Source organism: Phyllostomus discolor, chromosome 4 (assembly GCF_004126475.2).
Source record: "Phyllostomus discolor isolate MPI-MPIP mPhyDis1 chromosome 4, mPhyDis1.pri.v3, whole genome shotgun sequence".
NCBI classification, from domain to species: domain Eukaryota; kingdom Metazoa; phylum Chordata; class Mammalia; order Chiroptera; family Phyllostomidae; genus Phyllostomus; species Phyllostomus discolor.
In genome coordinates this window covers 10,909,021-10,933,473 of record NC_040906.2, presented here as the reverse complement: position 1 = coordinate 10,933,473, position 24,453 = coordinate 10,909,021, and the positions used below count along the sequence as shown (strand labels likewise).

Sequence of the window (24,453 nt, the reverse complement as noted above, 5' to 3'; positions counted from 1 at the left end):
ACATAAAACACGCACCACACACTAGCACATCAAGGCAGGCGGCATGAAGAAGGCATTGCTTTCAAGTCAGACAGACAGACTGAGAGACAGACAGGATCTTCTTGGCTTTCTCCTATATAAATGGGCACAGTAATGACGGGCAGAGGTGGTGCCAGGACTGGATGACACACATTTGGTGGGGCGCCCGGCACACCAAGGGTGCCGAGCACAGGGCGGCTACAACTGTACACACACAGAAGCCGCTCTTGTTGCCCTGTGTCTGGACCAAACATGACAAAAGCGAAATCAAACCACAGAGTAACAAGCAAGGAATATTTTATTGTACGTATTTTCTGAAAAAAGAAAACCCACAAAAACAGAACCCACAAAGAGGAGCAAAGGACAAAATTTTCTAGCTCTCTGGGATCCGCCGGGCACTATGTCTTTATAGAAACATTGCTTGTATGGGGACGAAATGTGCTAGTCAACATTGCTCGGCTCCCCCGGTCAAAGGAAGGCGATAGGGAAAGACAGTGTAAACTGGATTCTGATGCAGATCCGTCGCACAATTCAACTTCAGCTCACTCCAAGAGTCACGGTATCGTAAACCGCAGCACACGGAGTAGGCACTCAGCAATCCGCTCACAATGAATGAATACAGCATGTGTCCCTTCTTTGTTCAACCTCACATTTGTAATGAGCAGACAATTTGTCATGAATAGTAACTGGTTTCTTACACTTCAAGAGACATCAGATCCAGTAACGGAAGGAGAAAGTAATTGAAAGAAAACCAATTTTAGAAAATAGCTCCTTGGGTGTGAGCCACTATGGTATTCATTACAAATTTAGGCCAGTGCCAACAGTTTAAAAATGTGGATACTGACAAACTGGATTCTCTACAAGGAGCTGCCCAGAGCATCACACCTTGCTCACAGCCTCTGGGCAGCAGGACGGCTCGGATGAGGCAAACAGAGATTTCCAACGAAATGAATGATGGTCCCTCCTTCATGTTACAGGGGTATCTCTATCCCTTGTGCTATTAAATGGCCAATTAAAAACACGTTTAAAATAAAGAATTGGCATTTTCTTATCCCACACCTACTAGAGCTAAACATGAGGATTTTCTCTAACATTCTGTACTTCTGAATCCGTTTGGACAGAGGACCATGAAGAACCAGTAAACGTGATATGAAGAACTAGTTTAAAGGACCTGCTCAAGAGTCATGCGAACGAAGTAAGGCAGTAACTGTCAGCGCAGCTGTACGGTCCTTATGTGCTCAGTCAGTGAAATTGAGAAAATAATTTTTCTGCCCACCTGTATAAAAAATAGTACCCCCTTTGCTACCTAGTGTGTGTCAGAGACCAGACCAGGGTGCGTGTTTCCAGACAGAAACGCAACAGGCCCGGGTGGAGAGAGAAAAGTGTCTAGAAACGTGTCTCTTTCCTTCCTGGATACCTCGCTCCACTCCCTCCGGGCACACGCGTTCCTCTGATTTGTTAGCCTGGCCCCTAGAGGCACCGCCACAAACGTGCAGTCCCTACGGGACACTGGGGCTCCGCATTGAAAATTGCTGAAATAAAAAGAAGTTTGAAAGCTATGGCATCTTCTCAGCAGCTGTGACGCTCTGCTGCTCAGCCTACCACAGACGTTAAAAAAAAAATCACATTTTACAGAACAGAGGAAAACAAAACCGCAGTTCAGCACTTTTCATTGTGGCAAGGAATTGACCACGTTTGGTTTTCCGTCGAGGACTTCGTAAGATCCCCAGGATAGCACCTTTGGGTGGGCCGAGCCAGAACTGAACGCACGTCAGCATTCCGCACTGCCACTTAAAAGTGACCGTCACTCAATTTGCCTTCCAGACCGTGCTAGGGATGTACATTGTGCAGAAAGCCTAGGGAACGTTTTTTAAAGGAAACAGCATTTTTCAGGTGAGATAGTACAAAAATCACAAGGAGCAACAAAATGCTTCAGTCTTACTTCTGAAGGCAAGCCAGCTGTCAAAGCAGATCATTCTAAAACAGGACACACCTTACCACCCCCCCCCCCCCTTATTATGTGAGTCCCTCAGCGTTAAGACATTTCAGTGTGACTGCCTGTCCAGTGTGACAGCCCTTCGTAGCTGCTGCTAGAAAACAGACTGGGTTCCTTAGTTGTATCGTGTATAGTGACGTTGGTCTTGATATGACCCCAACGTAGTAAAGCAGTAGTGAGTTTTTTAACAACATCCATTAGGAAGACTAACAAAAATACTGTTGCTATCTTCAAATTTATCCTTAAAAAAAGTAGGTCTCTCTCCATTCACTTCCATAGTCCTAAAGTAATAGATACATGTACTATTGTTAAAAACAATCAAACAATAAATATCTGAATATTAAAAGTAGGCGCCCCCTCCCCCCACCACTTCTCCATCCTGGTACCAAGCGACCAAACCCTTTCCAACACCATTTGATACAACAGATTTTGCAAGTTGTTATGAAAGCAGTTTACAAGTTGGGAATTACTGTGCAGGAGCTGGTTAACGCTATTGCTCTGGGTTGCCAAAATAACATTAGTGACAAGTAACAAGTCAACACGGGTTAAAGCGCTTCGGAGTTCTGATCTGAGGCGCGTGTTAAATTGCCACAATGCCACGGGGGCTCACCTTGGAACTAGAAACAGAACATGAGGGCCGGGCTGCTCCGTGGCACGGAAGGATCATTTCCCACCACACGCATGCTGGCAGCTGGGTTGTCCAGCAGTCGTCACTAACGGCAACGACAGAAAGTCAGGCGGCTTCTGTGACTCTCATGGCAATGGCACCATAGGAATGTTTTGTCCCCAGAGCACACGTGTGGCAGGGGGGCGGGGCAGGGAGAATGTGGACTGCCTTGTTAACACGGAAGTTTCACAAGTCACTCGCAGCAACCGTGAGGTTCTCCCACGGCACACTGCCGGGCAGGAGCAATGGGAAGCGAGCCGGCCAGATGCTCAGTGAGGACAATGGCCCTGAAGACAACAGGCGTCTTTAACATGTCTGCCCATCGCTAAGTGTAAAGTGTGCTCACACCCTCCAGCACGGGAGGAGGCCCCTGTGGGCTCCGGAGTTCCCGCTGCGCCCCCGCAAGGGACAGAGACAGCCTCCGTTCCCCAGTCTGGCTGCACCAGCAGCCCCCAGGGCCCAGCAGGTCACAGGGCAGGTGTGTGTGTCCTCGCAACTGCTTGCAGAGCGTTCTAGGCAGTAGCTCTTGAGTTCACTATTTTTTGCTCTAAAATTCCCATTTGCTAGACTGATCTTTTAGTCCCCATTTGCTCGGTGTTCGGGAGGAAGTCTCGCAGAAGGAACTCCACTCGTCCAGGAACCTCTGCGGACGAACCTCCGCCTATCAGACCCCGCAGGTGGTTTCTGCAGGTTCCCCGAAACACACCTTTACAATTGTTTTCTTTTGGAAAGTGTTGGTCTGTGTCTAAGCGGCCACTGTCTGTTCACGAGACGGTGACTGTGGCGCCGCAGGGAAGGGTGGCGTGTGGAGGCTGCCGCCGGGAGGTGCGGACCGCGCCGCTGCCGGTCAGTGCGGGGCAAAGCCGGTGGCCAGGCTGCAGCCCACCACGGGCGTCATGTCCCATATCTGCAAGAAAGAAGACACGGAGGCCGCACTGGTCACCTGGGCCCGTGGGACAGCCAACACCGACACCGGCAGCCAGAGGAACTCATTCTTGCGTTCTCCTCTTTCCCTGCGAAGCTGCCTCAGGATCTCAGCGGTAAAACACTAAACGTGCAGCAAGCTCCTAAGTGTATCCAGACACCTGAAAACTACATCGTAATGATGTTTCCACTGGGAAAAAGCCCACTTTTTAAAATTATGAAATAATATGTGTCATGGTCTCCCAACTCAAGAGTGGTACTAATTATAAAACAGTTACTTTCAGTTTCTGTGTTAGTAGTCCAGGGAATTGATGGAAAGAAGGTGTGTGGTTACTTCTTACAACTAGCAGCCTTCTGTCCCCAGTGAAAGGAACATGAGCACGGGAAGGAATGACTGCAGCGAGGGCCCAGCTACGGGATCAGGCGGGCAGGGGGCAGCCCTGGGCTGGCTCAGCCAGGCAGCAACGGGGGGGTGGGGGGTGCCAGGCCAAGGGAAATGCCTCATAGTGAGCCAAGGCCAAGAGCATGGAAACTCACAGGCATGCAGTTTGTTACCTCGGGTTTTCAACTGGCTGCAGGTTGCTTATAAAAAGGGAAGGCAAGCTTGCCGATTGGAAGGTGAGACTGGCGCATAGAAATGGCACATAGAAATGTCTCGTGCCCGTCTGCAGCACGACGAGGGAGCGGTCTGCACTGAGCTGCTGACTGGGACAGCGGAGCAGGTTACCTTTACGATACGGTCGGTCCCACAGGTCACCATCAGTCCCCTGGCGACGTCCACGGACATGTGGGAAATGTTGTGTTTTCCTTCATGGAAGGTTGCGAGAGAAGTCCGACTGGCAAAGGGAAAAGAGAACATGGAGGATGCACCTGACCGCACCTGGGGCGAAGGGACACGCTTTCCTGGCCACGCAAAGGAACTACGGTCGCCCCTGAGCACCACATGTGACTGCGTGGGTCCGCTAACATGCAGGTTTTTCTCAGTGAGCACACATAGTACTATAAATGTATTTATGATTCCTTGGGGAATTATAGTTTTCTCCATAGCATTTTCTTTTCTCTAGCTTTATTGAAAGAACACAGTACGGAATACACATAATGTACAAAATGGGTGTTAAACAACTGTTTATGTTATTAATGAGGCTCTCTGTCAACAGGAGTTGGGGTTTTGGAGAGTCAAAAGTTAATCGTGGATTTTCATGTGCCAGGGGTTCCACACTCCAAACCCCTGTGTTGTTCAAGGGTCAACTGTACCTGTAATAATTGTGTTAAAATTTGCTCCCCAAAATGTGGTTACACTGAAAACTAACTTTATAATTCAAGGATAAGAAAGAGCATGGTAAGTTGTAAGACTCTTTCATGAAGGATTTATAAAACACCCCCAATGACCGTTTTTGTTTGGTTTTGAGTGGAAAGGTCATACGTCCCTAGACACAAAAGCGAGAACCTGTAATGCAGAGGAGGAGCTGCCCCGGAGGAGACCGTGCCGCGCGGGCACACACTCACAAGAAGGCGGTAGGCTTCCCCCAGACCCCTCTGGCGTCCGTCCAGGGGGCAGCACTCTGCTCTGAAGCCCGCAGGCCCAGCCTCCACGCTGAGCTCACTGACCAGCGCCGACAGTGCCCACCAGCTTTCCAACCCGGGCCTCTGCCAACATTTGCCCGTCTACTGCTCTCCAAGATGGTTCAAAGGGAAGGGAGAGAAAATGATGGTTCTGCCCTAGTGGGTCTGCCTGAGCCAGGACAGAATGGGGAACAGACAGAGATGTCTTAACACGAGTAGTTATTTAAGAACAGAGTGCTGGGTCGGATCTTGGTGGGAGGAAAAACAACCGGCCCCCAGTAATTAAATCTCCATGTATGTGTGAGCAAAGATGAGAGATGCTTTTGGAGAGAACCAGCTCAGCCACTGCACCCGTGTGCACGTGGCCTTGCCCCCGTACAGCACCCTGAATGGCCTGGGGGCTCAAGAACGTCCACTGGACAGCTGAGCCAGTCCCAGCAGCGTCACCCCTTGCAGCGTCTGGGAGAACTCTGCCTTAACCCTCCCCGGAGGAATCATCTGGCACTGGGAAGAAACACACACGGAGGCACAAGGGGATCCACGTGTCCTCCCACTGCAGACGCACAGTCAGGCCGAGACAGGCCAGCACTCACTCCTCGTCCTTGATGGAGTCGTAACAGGAGTCGCACATCCGGACCTGGAACTCGAAGCCCATGACGGGGTAGCTGGAGCGCTTGCTGCTGCACTTCCCGCAGACAGCCCGCCCGCACTTCCTGCAGTGATGCTGCGGGGCGACAGAGAGACCCACGGGAGGAGGGAAAGGGAGGCGTTAACCTTGGCTCTGATGCCTGTGGTTTCCCTTCACAGCAGGGGAGCAGGATGGGGGTGGGGCGACTTGCCTTGAATTATAATTAACACCAATTCCCTGTAGCAGTTAACAGGCGAAAGGTAGACAATTTCAGTATCAAACAAGGATTTCCAGACCACCTGACTACATTGGTCAAATACTGCTTCTTGTTCATTCATATTATGTGTTCATATCAACAACCACTATTAAAATCAAGTTCAAGTTCACTTAGAAGGCCAAATGACTAGAGATTTCAGGAAGGAAAAAAAATCTATTCTGAGTCAAAAGAAAGTTATGAAAAAGGTTTTAAATGTAGCATATCCTCATTAGGAAACCAACATCCATAATTAGATGTTTTACTATTTCTTTTAGTCTTTCACATTGTGACTCTGGAAATAAGCTTCAAGAATGTTCCAAAATGGTCCAGTTACTACTGATTGGGACATACAGGCCACTAAGAGGCCTGTGCATTTCCTCTCTTAGTTGTTAACTCCTAACAGTAAATTTCCTTTACGAGTAGGGACTTCTTCGCCCATCAGTCACAATGCACTAGTTACCACCAGACAGGCACTGTGAGAACTAGGCTAATGAAACAATTCGGGTGCTATTTTCAGAGGATTAGAAAGTTTTTAAGTGCTGAAAGAATTCCTGCATTGCCTGACAATCTCATATGAGACCTTGCTGGAGAAGAGATGTGTTAAGTAAAATCAAAGAAAGTCTATTACCACACGCATACTCTAGGCCAATCCTTCATAGAGGTGCAACCAGTAATAAAATAAATACAATCAGCCTTCTTTCTTTACTTACTTGCACAAATTCATATTAAACCTGAGTGAGTGGCTACCTTTATGTGTTCTGTAGAATATATATATATATATATATATATATATATATATAGTGTATATATAGTGTGTGTATATATATAGTGTGTGTGTGTATATATATATAGTAGAACTTTAGTATTAGTGATAAGAGCATCATTGAAATGTGCAGGCTATCTGGGACACGATTCTTTAATTTATAAAATAAAACATAGTACTTGCAGCATGCTTAATAAAAGTATGCCAGGCAGATTGATGTGGAACAATTTAGGACTGATCTAAAATTACTAGTGTCACAGTATCTGCTTGTGGAAGCATGAGCTCACATACCCTAACTCATTCGAACTTGGTGCTTGGTTAGTACAAAACAGCGACTTTAACAGCAGTCCCGAACTGAAAGACCTGTATCTGCTCTCAAACAGGCTCTCGGGCTTTCTGTGCCTCCCTGCTCCTCCAGTGCAGGACGAGCGGCAGTGGGACAGCTGGGTGACAGTCGCACCGGCCCCAGGGAAGGTCTCACACACTATTGCCAGACAATGACGGTGACATCCGAAAGCACGAACCAGTGGCATGTACAGGGAAGAGTGTGATTCCGGACAAGACGGCAGACCGACCGCACAGGCAACAGAAGACGGGACCGACCCGGCGGCGAGTCCGCGCTGGCTACGCACCTGTCTCAGCCCCAGGGTCTTCGTGTCCCACATCTGCTTTATGTTCCAGAAGAAGGGCTGCTCGCACTTCTGGCAGGAGTCGCTCTCTAGCCACTGAGGGGCCTGGGGAGAGGGAGACGGAGCCGAGGTCAGGGCGGCTGCGCACCTGCGTGGCTTTTCGGGAACCCACGCAGCGGTGCTGGCCGTGCGGAGGGTGGCGTTTTAAAAACTCTCGATATGTTACGGCTATTGCCATGTTCGACATTATGTTTGTGTTTGGAGTCATCTTTATAATTTTAGTCATGTCTGCAGGATTGGTCAATTTTCAATCTAAAGGTAAGAGGAAATCATTCAATCTTCACTGTGAACTCTAGGAGCTGTCTTTGTAACATAATTCTTTTTTATGGCCAACTTATTTGAAATCTTCAACCACTTGAGCAAAAAACCATATTTTTGCAGAATGTGGCAAACCACCACTCGGGGCAGCTTGTGGTTCCCAAGGTGACAAACGGGGCTCCTCTGGGCGGGTGCCACACCTGCCAGGTTTCCCGCCCCACCTTCTGGGCTCTCCCCAGTGGCTCCCCCGCCCCGTGCCCCACCCCACCGCCCACAGACCCCACCCAGCAGTGAACTCTCTACAGTAATTCTCTATGAACGATTCCCCTTCCCCTTCCCTCCCCGCCTATGAGTTACTCGTTGGTCTGGTTCACCTTTATATATGTACAGCTTGCCATAGAGCAGGTTCTCAATGAGCTTTTGTTGAAACAGGGCAACTTAAGTCTCAACATTACTGTCTTGAAAACTTAGAAACTATTCCTCTAAACCAAACGTGACACAGGGCCCTCAGCAACAAGATCAATCTGCTAAAAGCTCATTTATCGTCAGTTACCATTACGTGCTGATTATACAGTGTGCCGGAAATAAAGAGAGAAAAAACAAACTTCTAAAAATTAAACCAAATAGAGATCATTAAGTAAGAAACCATCTTGAACTTGGAGAGCTAACACTCAAGAGAAATACATGTGATCGGAGGGGACCGCAGCGGGAGGACCACAGACGCGGAATCACACGGACCTGCTGAACGCCACGCGGTGGGGACGGCGAGCCCCACAGAGGCTCGCAGGCGGCCTCTGCAGAGGACGAGGGCGCCTAGTTCTTTGTCTCCCGCTGGGCTGAAAGTGCTGGCTTTCCTACTTCTCATCTTAGACGTGGCACTAGAACTGTTCCCACCTGTGCCAGCCGTTACAAAGGTCAGCCGGTGATGACCCGATGAGGTTGGGGGAGCGGGTGCCCTCACGCACGGAGTGAAGGGGTAAGCTAGGAGACGGTTCTTCAAGTAACGGTGGCAGTCTGGGGAGTCAGAGGGAGGGTGGGAGGGGTGAGGAAGACTCCTGTCCTCAGGCAGGGGCACTGCTTGTTGCTGTGACCCATGGGAGAGGGAAGGTGGTCTGGGTTTGGGAACGCCACCTGTGAGCGATGTCCCCAAGGGGCAGGCGACACGGCAGGTGCTGCTGCCGCCAGCGTGGGGACGTCCAGTCGCAGGGGAAGGAAAGCAGGTACCGGTGACCAGTTTTGAGTTGGGGACACATACCAGTTGTGACTCCCACGTACCACACAAACGTCACGCGGAACCAAACAGAGTGTACGATGTGTTCCGGAGAGCACCCTTCGGGTATGGGGACACAGCTCTGGTGGCCGTGAGGATTAAACGAGTTACCTTTCATGAGGTGTTCACACAGTGCCTGGCATAAAGCAAGCATCGTGCAAGTCCAGGCAGTGTGCCAAGTGTTTTATATGCCTTAGTTCACTTAATTTCTGCCACAGGCCTAAGAGATACAGAGCAACAGTTTACAGGCCCAGGGGTTGGAGCAACTGTCCGTGGTCAGTGAGTGGGTGGAGATCCCGGGAGCCCCAGGGTCCCAGCCGAGTCCCTGCCCTTGTCCACGATGCTCCGCACACACTCTGTCTATGGGTCCCCCCAGTTCCCACGTGGGACGGTCTCTACGCCTGACTCTGGGATAGGACAACCGACAGACCTGAGTCTCTGCCCTCAGGGAACGCAACTCTGTCAAAGGGTTCAGGCAAGACTTTCACTGTGCTGAGCTGGAGGGCAGAGGGGCATGTAGGAAGAAAAATGTGCTTAAAATAATTTGAGATAAACTAAAAGCCAAAGTCGGAAAGAAATAGGCTTTTGGCACACGTGTAGTGTAAGAAATACTCATAACTTTGTTTCTTTTAACAGGATTAAGAGCCTGTCGTGAGGCAGAGCCCTCGTGTCATGTGCTTCTTCTCTAAAGAGAAAACTTCTCTCAAGTGTTCTGTGCTGAGGGGAGAGTATCAGCCAAGCACCCCGGCCGCTCCCCTCCCTTTTCTGCCTCTGGTTCCACCTGCCCGGTCTGGACAGAGACACTGTGACGAGCACAACACCACAGAACCACCGCTGCTGGCCTGCGCTGCACCAGGGCATGAACGGTCACGCACTCTGCGATCCCCTAGTTTAAAACGCAGTTCTCTTTCGCAGGGGATTCGTCCTCGTTATTGCGACCTGCTCCTTTGCGTCTCACGCCTACTTCCAAAGAGGAGCCCCTCTGACTAGGGCCTGGCAGGCAGGCAGATCTGCTCCCGGCCTGTGCACGTGGTGCTGGCAGCCACCGTGGGCTGGGCAGGCTCCGGCAGGCCTCCCAGGTGACTCAGAAACCCAGGCGCGCACCGTGGGGCCAGAGAACCCGGGGCTAATCCACCGTGCCCTGGCCTAATTGTACAAAACTCTGACTCAGGGTCAGAATCGTACACAGCACCAGCTGCTTAGTTTTGCACTAATCTTTATTCAGCTAGTTAAAAAAAATTACCAAAAATGATGCACCTTTTTGGCATAAATTCCTTTCCCACCAACACTGCTAACCACTGAGACAGATAAGCTTGTAGGAAAAACATGATTTGGGGTGATGTCTTATAAAAGACTGAAAACAGAGAAAACTGCCCATACAGGAAGCACCCTGAATAATGGGAGTGTCCCTTCTTTCCCTGGATGTACAAATAACTCCTAACTACTTTTTCTAAGAGAACTTAACCAAGGATAAGGATAGTGGGTTGAAATCCAAGTTGTTAAGACCTTAGAAGAGCCATGAGCAGCCACTGGACCCCATGGTCTCCTCCCTGAAGACCCAGGGAGCACACCCTCCCAGGTCTCCACGCGCAGAGTAAGGCTGCCACATGACAGGACAGTAGCCCAGCTGTCCTTGACGTCTATGGCTAGCAGCTGACGAATATGTAACACGGTTCAATAAATCTTTGCAGAGAAAGTCTGACACGTTCTGTAACATTAAGCAATGTTACACGTGTTTCATACTAAGTTACTCTAAGCCATACCAAAAGATTTTTAGAAAATTCAAGAAAGAAATTAAGCAGTAAGCATGTGATCAAGATTTCCTCTACCCGACTTACAAGGTCACTAAAAACAAACAAACGAACAACAACAAAAACTAGCAACCGGTACCTGTCCATATCATGGGCTGTGTTACTACTTATAGGGCAGTGTATTCCTATCACAAGATTACAAGCTGCTTGCAGGCAAGAACCTTTGTATACAGAATATGGTAACCATAAAGTCTGGAACTAAGCAACATCAGTACTTTTTTAATAGCTTGTCCTTTGATGACATCGTTTGTGGTGAGCTAAAGATGCAAATGTATTCAGTGAGGATCAGACTCACAGGTAATCACGGGCCACTCAGAGCAGACCCACGCACAGGATGCTGGAAACCCTGCATCCATCCCCATCATGCACTGCATGGTGCCCAGCACTCTGATCCACACACTGCGTAAGGGCCAGGGTGACACCCTGACCGACCCGTGTGATGCCAGTCAGCACAGCGTGCACTGCGAGGCACTGCCAATCAACCACACGTGGGGTACAATCACTGGGTTTGTAGCCACCCCGTAGGTAGGTGCTCAATAAATGTTCCTGAAGTCAATCCCTAAGTCCTTAACATTCCTCTTACACTCACGTCTTGTCTGGGCCAACTCTTGCTATGTATGCCACAGGCTGTCCCTGCTGTTTGGAAAAGACAGATGCTCCCCACGCTAGCAGAGACAAGAATGGAAATCCTGCCTGGAAATCATCTGACAGCATCTATAAAAAGCCTTAAGATTGCACATACATATCCTTGGCCCAAAAGGTCTGTTTTCAGAAATATGCCTGCAATAAATATCTGAACAATGACAAGGTCAAGAATGTTCACTGCAGCGTTATTTAAAATAAAAAAGACAGATGGCTTAGACAACTGGCGTGTCTGCTAAAGACCCGAAGGGGCCTTAGAAGTCACCTCATTCGGCTGGTTCACTTTATGGAAGGGGACCGGAGACTTGGGGAAGTTACCACAGCCATCTAAACAAGGCCCCACGACTCGTCAGTGGCCCAAACAAGGCAGAACTCAGGTCTCCTGAGAAGAACACTGTGTCGACATGGGCTCCGTGGAACAGCACTCGGCGGAAAATAAAAGCAGAGAACAGAGACATATTTTTCCAGAAAAACGCCAGGCGCCAGCTGTGTCCCTGCGGCAGCCCCCTCAGAGTTTCCTGACGGGTCCCCTGCATGAGCATCAGGTGCAGCCGCCCCCTGGACATCCTGGAGGCTATGCCGGCATCCCCTCGCTGTGCTTCTCGAAGCTGAAAGCCAGCTGGAAGGCCCAGCCCGTGTGCACAGCTTGTCACCGTGCAAACTCGAATGAGCAAAGGATGCAACGCCAAGTGACACGCAGCGCCGTCTGCACCTGGGCAGGCATTTCCGGCAGCCGGGGTGAGGAGCCAGGAAGCCAGGATCTTGGGGACGTCCCCTGGTCAGCCCGGCCTGCTCCTTCTCTCTCTTACCTCCTCTCTGCTGACGTCCATGTTCCACACGGCGATCCCACCGTCCGAGGAGCAGGAGACGAGCTGCCTCGTGAGCTGCAGGTAGCACAGCGACTGCACCCGGTCACTGCGGACAACACAGACCCGCACCCGCGTCAGTGTGGGGGCACAGCAACCCTTCACTCCTTCAAACCTGTGGGCTGCTCTCTCCCCTGGCCAGAGTCAGCCACTGGCATGTTATCACTGATGCTCTGGTATGGTAATGTGGACTTGAGTGTGAACTGCCTGGCATTCTGTAACTCACTGGAGAGAATAACAGTGTCTATGAAACAAGCACTGCTTCCAAGTCCGTCGTCAAGAACCGCAGGTTAGAGATGGGAGGATGCCAAGTGTCCCAGACCTAGCACCATCTCCCTGTCCGGCACCCAAGATTGACGTGCTCGTTCAGAACCAGAGCAAAGGAGGTGCGCCCCCTTTACTGCAACACACGACCACAGAACAGGTGATCACACACACTCACACAGGTACACACACACACACACACGCACTCTGGGTGCCCTGGGAAGCAATCCGCTGCCTGTGGGCCTGCGTGGAGAATCTTTCCTTGGCTACTTTTTGGCTTGATTCTGATTCCATAATCAGAATCAGTCAACAGCCTAACCACCAAGGAGGGAAGGTTCCCTTTGCCTTTCAGTATGAGTCGGCAAGAGCCCCGAGTATCACGACGTCACAGCTCAGGCAGCACGATTATGTCAAACCGGACCTTCCTTCTTCAGGAAACACACTTTAGAATGGAAGAAAACAAGCTGGGCACCCAGCCTGAGAAGGACTTAGCATCCCATTACACATACTCTTCTGGCCCAAGTTCCCCTTTGAGGCCCCTCGCCTGGAGCAGATTTCCACCGGGTGACTCACTGGGAAGGAAAGGTGGGACGTGCTCTTTGAACCAAGAAGGAAGCAAACCCCGTGCCCTTTTTTCCCCCTTTTTGCCACACAACACCAGACATCAGGACTAACAGAAAAGCAGTTAAAAGTGGACTCGGTGAGCCATATCGAAAAACTGTGTGTTTCCCCGGCCTTCCCCAAACTCAGATTCCCCCGCTCCCCGCCCCCACGAACAGTCACGCACTGATGGCCCTGGAGCAGGAGCGTGCGGCCCTTCCTTCCCCCGATGTCCCACATGATGATGCTGTGGTCGGACGCTCCGGAGAAGAGCAACCGTTGAACAGGGTCCCACCAGAGACAGGCGATGCTACCTGGGGGTCAGGGGGACAGAGAGAGAGAGAGAGAAAGGAAGGGAGGGTGGGGAGACGAGGGGGCAAGAGCAGGATGGAGAGAGGAGAGTGGTTAGATCCAACTGTGTTAGGTCACACACATCTGACAGCTGAAGACCTGGCTGGCACAGCTGGGTCTTTCAGTACAACCGTGTCTTTGCCGCACAAAGGGCCATTCAACACTTTGTCACGAGTCACAGGGAAGGCGCAGCACACCCATTCTCACGGGTTGTAACATTAAAACCTTCAGCTGTACATCAAATTACTTTAAATGCGGAGATGTTCAAATAAATTTTTCCTTGCCCCGTACCACAAAATTATAAACAGCTGTGTATGAAGGGTGCCTATGTTTAAGAAAATTAAGTGCCTCAAAAAAAAAAGCTTTGCAGGTAAACCAAACAATTTTGCCAGAGAATGTAGATTAAAAAAAATCCAAACCTTACATTTCACACTCTATATTGACTAAACTTATCAAATTAGATACCCTTGGGGAAATCTTTCTTTTTACAGATTTCCCTTTCAACAGATCTCATCATTATGCTTCTTGCCTAAAAGAAAATGATCGATAAACTTAATAAAATCGAACCAGTCATTCAAGCTAACACTTTTGGTGGACATATAGCAAATGAACGAAGCCACATTCAAAAGCAAACAAGAGAACTGGTTTCTCACGGAAACCCATCGGGAGTGGGAGAAAAAAGCATTCTGCAAACCGGCTTCAGGGATAGTTCCGTATGAACCCTGACCCTGTTTAAACCTATGCCCGCACACTTCAGCTGGGGGCCCGATGGCAGACAGAGATCTTTCTGTGCGAACACAGTCGCCACGGCCCACAGAGCACTGGCGGGCCTGGAGTCACGAGACTATGAGTCATGGCGGAAAGTGGTGTCTGCTGGGGCCGGGCTTTCCTGCCCACATCCATCCTCACTCACTGCTCTTCTCGCCCCCTTCTCCCCTGCAAGGCCCCGGTCGGACTGACTGGATTTCACCTAAACAGACTGTCAGCGTGGAGAACGTTTCAATGGCTATACTTAAGACACTGTTTCCATGTAACTCCATCATTAATTCTTTTCAACAAATCCCCAGTTCTTCAACCCAAACCAGATGGTCCCAAAGCTTCTAATTTGCTACCCAATACGGCCAACGGGGTTTTAAAACCCCTTCCCGGAGCCTCGCCAGCTCACCGCCCGGCAGAAACAATGAAGTCCCACTGGGTCACTCTCATCCCTCAGTCCCCACCAGGGGGGGGTTCCCAAGCAGAGGCCGAACCAGCCCACATGTTTCTTCTCATTGTATTGGCCCACTAGGTAGGTCTCGTTCAGTGTCCCACAGACTGACAAATTAAAGATAATAACAACATCCTTACAAAGGTTTTACCATTTATGAGAAATTTTAAAAGGTCTTTGGAAAATAATTAATTGGAAAATGAAAACAAAGTAGCAAGTGTTACGCACACAAGCGATCCAGATTTTGCCAACACGGAACCCCACCCCACACCCTACGGTCACTCCGTGCTCACTGTTTGAGATCAAGGTCCCCGACTGGGCCAATCCCGTGGAGAGCCGCCCGACCACAGGGCTGAGCGCGAAATCCGGATGCCCGAGTCCGACGGAACACGTGTGGCTGACGACGCAGCCTACCTTCATGTCCTTTGAGGGTGGTGATAACGGAACAGGTGTTCTGCTCCAGCTTCAGCAGGGTGATCTGTCCGGAGTAATCGCCAACGAAAGCGTACTGAGTGTCAAAGTCGTACCTGTGGGGAGCAGTCAGGGATCTCTAACACAGTCCAGCTCCGAGTCATACAGCAGAATGTGCACTTTACACAGAGGGGGCACAAGCCTAAAACGACGAACGAGGAAGTGCCCAGCTGAAAAAAGCACGCTACCGGCAAACACTGAAGAAAAGGTTTTAAGCTGGCATCATGGCGGCAATTAATATTCCATCATTCAACAAGAACTCATTGAGTACCTGTTATTACTGTGACCAATATCCTAGAACTTGGCCATAAGAAAGGGAAGAGCTGACAGAAAAGACAGGCATGAAAATAAGTAGTTACAATCAAATTCTAATAAAATGCAAAAATGTAAAATATTCAATGAACAAAGCAAGAAGGAACCAGAAGAAAACGGCTCTTTATGAAACACCCCTGGAAATCATGCAGCATCGACAGCCAGCCTGAGACGGGCCCACCTCTCCTTTGGCCTGGATGACTTAGCCCAAAGCAGGGAGGATGGTTCACTGTAAGTGGCGAGAGTTGAATACACCAAAAAGCAGGGCAACAGCAAACTTAAACTTTAAAAATATATTACCTCGTCACTTTCCCAGTGCCGTTACAGCTCTAGAGATCTGTGGCAGACCAGCAGCTGGCACACAGTAGGGTAACGACTATTTCCAGGTCAGAGGGAGCACCTTGGGGCTGGACCGGGCCGGTGCTCTGGGCCCCACGTGAAAAGCCTAACTCAGAACTGAAACACGTATGTAGCTCATAACATATCTGAGTGTTTCCCCTTGTTTCACTCTAAAGTGTACGGTACTGTTTTAAATATCTAATGCTGCACGTTCCTTTATAGCAAACATTTTTTATGAGGGCTTTCCATGGAAAAAAAAAACTTTACTACGCCAGGTGTCCACCCCTGAAAGAGAACTACAGCAGAGCATTTGCCTGCAGACGGCCTTGACCTTGCCGTCACCAAGAAGCACAGCCGCCACAGCCAGCCTTAAGCAAGGGCGAACTCTGTGTGAAAAAGATTCCATTAAGTAACAGAGACATTGTAAAGCAGCACTATCATAACAATTTGGGGGTGCTGAAGCACCTTTGAGAGTATTATACGAATGATGAACTCTCTCCCCATACAAAAAAACTATGACCTCATTGCCCATTTATGAACTCCAGGGTCACAAGCCTTACTATATTTCTACTCTATTGCATGGTCTGTAAAAAACCAGTCACTAGAAGGTCAATTCCTTTTTCCTTTCTTTATACAAAAAGTCTTTTCTTTTACTTTGAAACATAAAGGAATGAGGGGAGGGATTTGTATTAATGAGGGTTAGGTTTCTCAAGATTTTCTATTAAAAGCACACAGCACTTCCCAGCAGGGAATGATATCCATCTATTATTTTTAATAAATCAATTTTATACCAAGAAAAGCAGATACAGCAATTCTTAGATTTTATGTGAAATGTCAGGAATCACTCAGTCTTTGGATCTCAACAATTTATTCTTTTTTAAAAATTTGTTTTTTTAATTTTTTAAAAATCCTCATCGGAGGACATTTTTACTGCTCTTAGAGAGAGGGGAAGGGCAGTAGAGAGAGAGAGAAGTAGGGAGGGAGAGTGGGAGAGGGAGGGAGATAGAGAGAGAGAGAAACATCAATGTGAGAGGGAGACATCAATCAGCTGCCTTCCCATATGTGCCCTGACCGGGAATCAAACCCAATACCCTTCGGTCTGTGGGATGACGTTCCCACCAACTGAGCCACACCGGCCAGGGCTGGTCTTTATTTTTTTTTGTTTGTTTTTTCTTTCTTTTCTTTTTGTGTATTTTTTCTTTTTTTAATAGTTTTTTTTTTTTCATATTTTGGTTTTGCTTTTCATTTCCTTTTTATTCTATTTTTTGGGTTTCTGTCGACTAACATGTTCAAAACTGATTTCCGAGACAAGAGGACCCAAGCAGACAAAGCCCCGGCCCTTGAAAGGATACTGTAAGCACGAAGCCCAGGACGTGAAGACGTGCCTCCCGAGCGCGTCCCCGCTCCGGGCGCACATCCAGCTGACACACTTGTCGTGGCCGGTGCTGACCACCCACTCCATGGCCAAGCTGAAGATGATCGCCGACACCCGGTTCTGGTGAGCTGCAGGGACAGAAGGGAAAGTCTGTGCCCTCCGGGAAGAAACGAGGCCTTCAGAACCCGGTCTCCTGGGTGAGAGCGGAGGCCGGCCTCCTCGGCCCGTCAGTGGTGGGTCCCCATCAGTAAGTCACCTGCCCTGTCCTTGACCCTCCCTCCGTCTCAGGCTCCCCGCAGCCCCGCCCTCTGCCTCCCGCCACACGGCAGACAATCAGAAGCTACACATCATTAAAGAGGAATGCTCAAGAGGGATTCCAGTAATAGATTAGAGGACAGATTTTTACTCTGCTCTAAAAAACCGTAACCACCAATGAGTTCCACGTGGAAAGCAGCACTTTTCCTAAAAGAGCAATTTTTTAAATTGTCTGTAACTTTACTGTTTTGACCTTTTAGAAAACATTGGCATTGTAAACAAGAGCAACTATAATTTTCTGAAATTAAAAAGCAGTGTAAGCAACTTGTGTATAACTTTTTATTATTTATAAAGACAAAGTATGATGAAAGTCTATATTCCAGAAATAGCTGAGAGTGAGGGAAGTGTTCTATGACCTACCTTCTGGAAGATTTGTGCCTCCAGGTTAACTGTAAGCCACACAAGGGCAGTGACCTGTCTACTTCATCTGGTCCGGTATCCTGCATGCAGCAGGTGTTTAATAAATGCCCAGTCTGATGAATGAAGTCAGAGGCCAGAGAGAGGAACCTCTAACCTTGCTCTCGGCTGTACAGGCTGCTTCAGAAAAACTGAGGAACTCTCTCATAAATTAACTAGAAAACACTACGGCTCCCTGGGAGTATGGGCAAAAGCACGAACAGCTACTGAAAACAGGTGACCGAGGGTTAACATTAAACAAAGCATAAATAAAGCTTCAGGACTACTCTGACTGTCAGGCCGGCACAAAGCACTTACAAAGGGTAATGCCGCCAAGACTGAGTGGCCGGCCCTCTCTGCCCCCACCCATGGGGCTGCACAGGGTGCACGGTTGCTGGGAAGCGGCTTGCAAAACAAATCTGGAGCATTTATAAACTTTTTAGTACTTGGCCCTGTTACTCCACTTTTATGAATTACTTTAAATAGAAGTAGTTTAAGGACACGCACACACCTATATGCACACATATGAAATACACACACTCACAGATGTAGATACACACACATACATATGTGCTATCATATGTTAGTGGGTGCTATCAAAGAATGGAAGCAGTGCTCATGCTAAAAAATACAGGGCTGGTTAAATTAACTCTGACACACGCATCCGAATGGAGCGGCATACAAAATCTCAAGTGTTCCTAAGCAGGGAAAGAATGGCAAATAACTCCAAAGAGCTAACAGCCTCTCGTGTAACAGGGGCAACAAAACTAAAAAGTGTGAAAACCTGATTTGATCCAAGAGCTGGTGCCCTAGTTAGTGTGTGTAGATCCGCGTGTGTTGTGTATGGCCAGTGTGTGTGTGGTATAGTTACCTGGGTAGGTCTTGATAAAGTTCATTTTATTAAAATCTTCAGAAACATGAAATTCCTAAAAGTAAACATATGCAATAAGAAAACAGTTATGGTTTTAAAAACAATAGGAACTTAACTTACAAAACAAAACAAAATCTGGAGGGGGAGGTGGGAGGGGATACTGGGTGCGGGGGGGGGGGGGGGGGGGGGGGGGGGGGAAGGGCTTCAGGAACAACTATAAGAGACTCCTGGACAAAACCAAGGGAAGCGGGGATGGAATCAGGGGACAGGGGGATGGCTGGGGTGGAGGGAAAAGGCAGAAAACTACTTGAGCAACAATAAAATTAAAACAAAACAAAACAAAGTGAAATCCAAAAACAGCCGTCACCAGCCCTGGGACTCCAGACTCTGTAACAACACGCATTCCCCGAGTCAGACCAGTCCCCAGGCCGCCCTCCGTCCCTCCACCCCTGGTCCCCTCGGGGGAGCCGACTGCGGAGAGGAAGCAGGAAGCGCTGCTGCCCAGCACAGCATTTGTACCCAGTCGCTCCTTCACAAGGCAGCGCCTGGAATTCCCTCTCCTCTGACTGCAAAGGAAGCATCTTATTAATTTTCCTCTCTTGGCTGTGCCCCAAATTCCTCAAGATGATATGTATAAAGCAAGGTCGCAAAGACCCACTACTAACTGAGTCCTCCGCTACAGTGAAAATAAAACATAGGGTATTTCAGCAATGTATGGGAGGAATTATATGTATTTAATACATAAATCCACACAAGAAAAGGAAATTAAGAGGTTGCGGGTGGTATACTTTTTTATACTCTTGTAATCTCCAGATTTTATAGACTATGTAAGGCTTTATAACTAGGAAAAAATTAATAGTATATACTTCTTAATGAAAGAAAATGAGCTTCAACATAAAACCAAGAAGATAGCACTCTAAAAAAAAAGGCCCTAATCAAACATTCTATTGACCAATGCTGAATCAGTAAGTTCTTAATGCTCTAGGTACATGGACATCATAAATTGCTCACTGCTCAGGCTGAAAAAAAATAAGAATACTAATCCCTTGTTCTCCATCCTGGTTTCACAAACTCCAAAAAAGTATTAGCATTTCACAGATACGGATCTGTGCTGGGTGGGAGGTCACCAGATCAACAGCTAGTTTACTGAGGATAGACTGGGTTTGCACCGCCCCTTCCCACTGTAGGGCACTAAGAGCTCCTAGAGGCCAGCCTATCACCTGCACCCCGCACCAGGGCCACGGGAGGGGCCCCTCCCTAGGAAAGTTAAAGCACAGCCATCGCCACCACTGGGGGAGCTGTTTGAGGCTTGCAGTTCATGGCTCCTTATTGTATTCGTACATACACTTCACCCATAAGATTCTCCCATAAATCCCATAAAAGTTTCAGGAAAAAAGCGAGAATGCTGGCATTTACGATTACATAATACATTTATAGCAGCCCCAAGCTCATGGGGCATCGACCTGACCAACCCCAACCCCGCAGCGACCAGTTCCTCCCCACCTGCCCTCACTGAGTGGACTGTTTGGGCTGAGAACCTGCCTTCCACTGGCCCTTTCCTTCTTGGCCCAGAGAGACACAAACAACAAACACAAACGGAAGAAGAAACAGACCATCTGTAACAACTGAAGAGACTAAATTAGTAGTCAAAAAACTTTCCACTATGAAACACCCAGGACACCAGATGGCTTTTCTGGTAACTGCTTCCAAGCTGCAGGTCCGAGTCTCTTACTGTTCAACAAGTTTTTTAAAAAATTAAAAATGGGCAAAGGGCTTGGATAGTTCTCCAAAGGAGATAGATACACAAATGACCAATGAGTGTATGAGTGGCATGCATCACTAGCCATTAGGAAAATACAAATACAAACCACATGACATGCCACTTCACACCCACTAGGATGGCGAGCGTAAACACAAAACAAAAACAGCGGAAAATAACAAGTGCTGGCAATGATGTAGAGAAACTGGACCCTATGCATCGGTGGTGGGAATGCACAATGCCACGGCCACTCTGAAAACAGCGCAGTGGTTCCTCGGTGAGTTAAACATGGACCCACCATATGACCCAGCCATCCCACTCCTAGGTATGCACACCCAGTGGAATTTAAAACCTCAGTTCACACACAACCTTGCACACGAATGTTCACAACAGCATTATTCATAATAAACACAAAGTGGCAACAGCCCAAATGTCTACCTACTGAAGGGTGGATAAACAAAGTGTGGTCTATCTCCGTAATAAACAAAAAGGAAGTTCCACTTCAGACTCCGATGCAGATGAACCTTAAAGCATTATCCTAAGTAAAAGAAGCCAGACATCAAAGGCAGATCCTACTTCCTCAAAATGTCAGAACAGGCAAAGCTCTGGGCTCAGAAAGTAGATTAGTGACTGCCAGGAGCCAGGGGAAGGGGCAGTCGGGAGAGACTGGTAACAGGCTGGGGGTTTCTTTGGGGGAGGGGTGTGGTGAACACGTTCTGGAATTAGAGTTAATGGTCGTAAAATCTTGTGAGTGTACCACAAAACCACGGAACTGCACACTTTAAAATGGTGAACTTTATGGTATGAATTATATCTCAATTCAGAAAAAATATATATGTACACACACACAATTTGACCCACAAAAATACGGATCTACAGTACACTGGGAAACATACACATCTGGTCCTTCACCAAAGATGCCTTGAGAAGCACTGTCTTAAAGGGCTGCTGCACGAGCCGTCGGCTGAATGCCGAGTCCCTCACCGCGTGCTCCTTCCCGTCCTCTGTCACACTCACACGCCCAGGCTCTCTGCCACGCTGTCCTCCTTGCCTGGCCTCCGTTGTGGCCCAGGCATGGAGACTCTGCTTTGCGGGCTACAGCCTGAGCACCCGCCATCCATCGTGACAGCATTCTGAGTTCTACAGAACTAACTGGTTTAACATTAAGCGCTCATTAAAATTGTAATCCATTTTTAGGTCTAAGGCCTGCATTGAATTCAACATTTTTTATGCCACATTCATTGTTAACATAAACCGTCCAACAGACGTGAAGTTGGGGAGGCCAGTGCAGCGGGTACGGTCTGGGAGGCACCTACCACGACGGCCCCGTTGTCCTGGCCCACGAATATCCGCCTGCTGTCGTGGTGGTAAGTCATAGCGGAGCAGGGAGCTGCCGGGGAGACAAAGACCACGTTACCAGCAGAGCGAAGCACTGTCACTGTTCAAAGTTCACTGCTAAAAAGAGCCACATGATTTAGGTTGGACATTTAAAAGGGCGACATGACTTCGTAAAATATAAAAATGATGTAAACTGAAAATGCTATTGGAATTCTTTCTGTTGCTTTTGTTTAAAAATCTCATACAAAACTATTTTTAGAACTTGGGGTGAAGCGATTCAGCACGAAGTCCCGTCTGGATGAAACCCCTACCTCGTTCTGGAAAGGTCTGGGGGGCCCAGCGCTTGCAGGGGGTGATCTGCACCCAAACTCGGCACACTGCCCCGCCCCCATGCCCATCTCAGGTAAGAGGAGCTGCGGTCCGAGGAAATGGGGCTCCCAGCACCATGCTTCCATGCTTCTAAGGCGTCTGTGCACAAGCTGAAAAGGCCATTTTGGAATTACTTCCCCCCACCCCCCCGAATGGCCAAACACTGTTCCCTTATGCAACGACACACACCGCAGTGTGTAGTAAGTGAAGTTGTGAGGTGCAGACACTTTTCGTTGTCCACACCGGTCGTGGGGCTGGGTAGCACGGGCTCCTTCTCCCCTACAGAGGCCCCTCCGGGCTCTAGCTGCCCTCCCAGAGCACGCATGGCTGGAGAGCATTTCAGAAAGGAGAAGCTCCACACTGCCTCCTGCTGCTACAGATCAGAATTAACACGACTCACAAAGTGGAACATTAGGAAAAAGGGGTGCTTGGGTTTATTTGAGCCTCAAGAATTTTAACTGACTGTGGGAGAACCACAACAAGGAAAAACAACAACAAACAGATTTGAGTTTACTCTGAAATAAAATTTCGTATGAAAAAGTGAAGCAAAAAAATCTTAACAGATGAAGCCACTGTCTGAAAATTGTTTAATGTAAAGTTCTCTCTCCACAATGGGCTGACATGCTCCACCGAAGGAAGAAAATGAGCTACTGTATAATACTGGATTGTACTCTAAGGCAGGAGCACAGCTACCAGCGTGGTCCGACTATGGAGAGAGACCGTGTGAGATGCAGCCAAAGGACGATCTGGTTGAAAGGCAGGTACTACATTTGTCCGAACTCGAGACAATCAAAGTGACAAGAAGCCTGTACACCCTTATCCACAACGTTGGTGTTGAAGCTGCAAAGAACGATCACGTTTAAGCATTATAACCACCAAGATATATATCTCCTCAGAACAGAGCTCTTTAATATCCATGCATAAAATTACCATTGGCGAATCAATTCACGCTTTAATGCTTTCAAAGACTCACTGTCATCATTTTTACTTACTTTTCAGTTGGTACTAAATCTTAAGGCTTTATACTCCTTTTCCATTCTTTCTATGCCTAACGCTCCAACAAACTGTACATAAATATGTAAGATCTCTCATCTGTGTCAAAATCACAATGTGCTATTTGATGAGGCCACAAAAGACTTACAGTTGAAACAAAAAGCTTCCTCAGTTTATTTGTTTTGTATATAAAGATGTCCTGGCTTTTTAAATTTATTTTCTTCCTGGAAGAGAAGCTTCTATTGAGATAAGCAATCTTTTTTTTTTTAAGTTTCTCAATTCATATAGTTTTATAAACAAACAAAATAGAAAATTGGTGGCCTTTCCAAAAGGCATCACTGCGATCCAAAACCACATGCCTTAGTTTTATAAATAAAGTATTCGTTTTTTTTGTTTGTTTTTTTTTTTTTGCAGCAACACAGCCAGCCTCCTTCTTCAGCATGGTTTACGGTTGCTCTCATGCTACCAGGGCAGACAGCTGAAGAGCCACACAGAGACTGGCCCTTTCAGAACAAGGTCACGGACCCACTCCATAACCACGGCGGGGGCCGAGTTTTGGAGTCAGACAAGCATGGATGGGAACTCCAACCGCAAGCGATCAATGTAACCCCTCTGGTCTATTTCTTTATCTACTGATGGTGAAAACATCATCGATCTTCCTAAGGTGTGATGATTTCATGAAGTGACATTATTTTTTAAAAAAGGCACAAAGCACGCAGTAGGTACAGACATGAAGAGATACTGTTTTTCTTCAGCTAAAGCAGATTCTGAAAGTTATTTCTGCGATGGGAGGCCATGTTCTGAAACTTTGTTGGACCGTGTACAGCAGCATGCTAAGGTCTGGCTCGCTGGTCGCTGTCAGGTCGTAGGAAAAAGTCTCAGCTGGTGGGTGACCACTAAAATGTCCTGAATTGGGTAATCGACAGAAAGTTTTTAGAGCCGACACAGCACTTTTCTTCTCAGATTTTGAATTTATTTTGAAGTCATCCTAAAACAGACAAGCGACTGCTTCTCACAATTCATTCGCTGTTTTCTTCTGGCAATGTTTCTGCATTTTTATTGGCACATACATCTACAGACGCATGCAATAAGGAAGCTTCTGGAAGCAACAAGACAAATATGTGTGGGTACAAATATGTGGG

At 48.0% G+C, this 24,453-nt stretch overlaps 1 protein-coding gene across 1 annotated transcript in view; it reads right to left on the bottom strand.

The window, feature by feature from the left end:
• Positions 1-298: 298 nt before the first annotated feature.
• The window catches only part of WDFY1 (WD repeat and FYVE domain containing 1), a 41,170-nt gene continuing 17,015 nt past the window's right edge, over positions 299-24,453 (bottom strand). Inside the window, exons 3-12 of the mRNA XM_028509389.1 lie at positions 21,928-22,001; positions 18,853-18,907; positions 17,248-17,398; positions 15,188-15,300; positions 13,403-13,529; positions 12,295-12,400; positions 7,448-7,549; positions 5,762-5,892; positions 4,333-4,441; positions 299-3,588 (exon numbers count right to left, since the gene is read on the bottom strand). Of these exons, the coding sequence (XP_028365190.1) occupies positions 3,529-3,588; positions 4,333-4,441; positions 5,762-5,892; positions 7,448-7,549; positions 12,295-12,400; positions 13,403-13,529; positions 15,188-15,300; positions 17,248-17,398; positions 18,853-18,907; positions 21,928-22,001 (1,028 nt within the window). The 3' untranslated portion in view covers positions 299-3,528. The remainder of the gene's footprint in view (positions 3,589-4,332; positions 4,442-5,761; positions 5,893-7,447; positions 7,550-12,294; positions 12,401-13,402; positions 13,530-15,187; positions 15,301-17,247; positions 17,399-18,852; positions 18,908-21,927; positions 22,002-24,453) is intronic.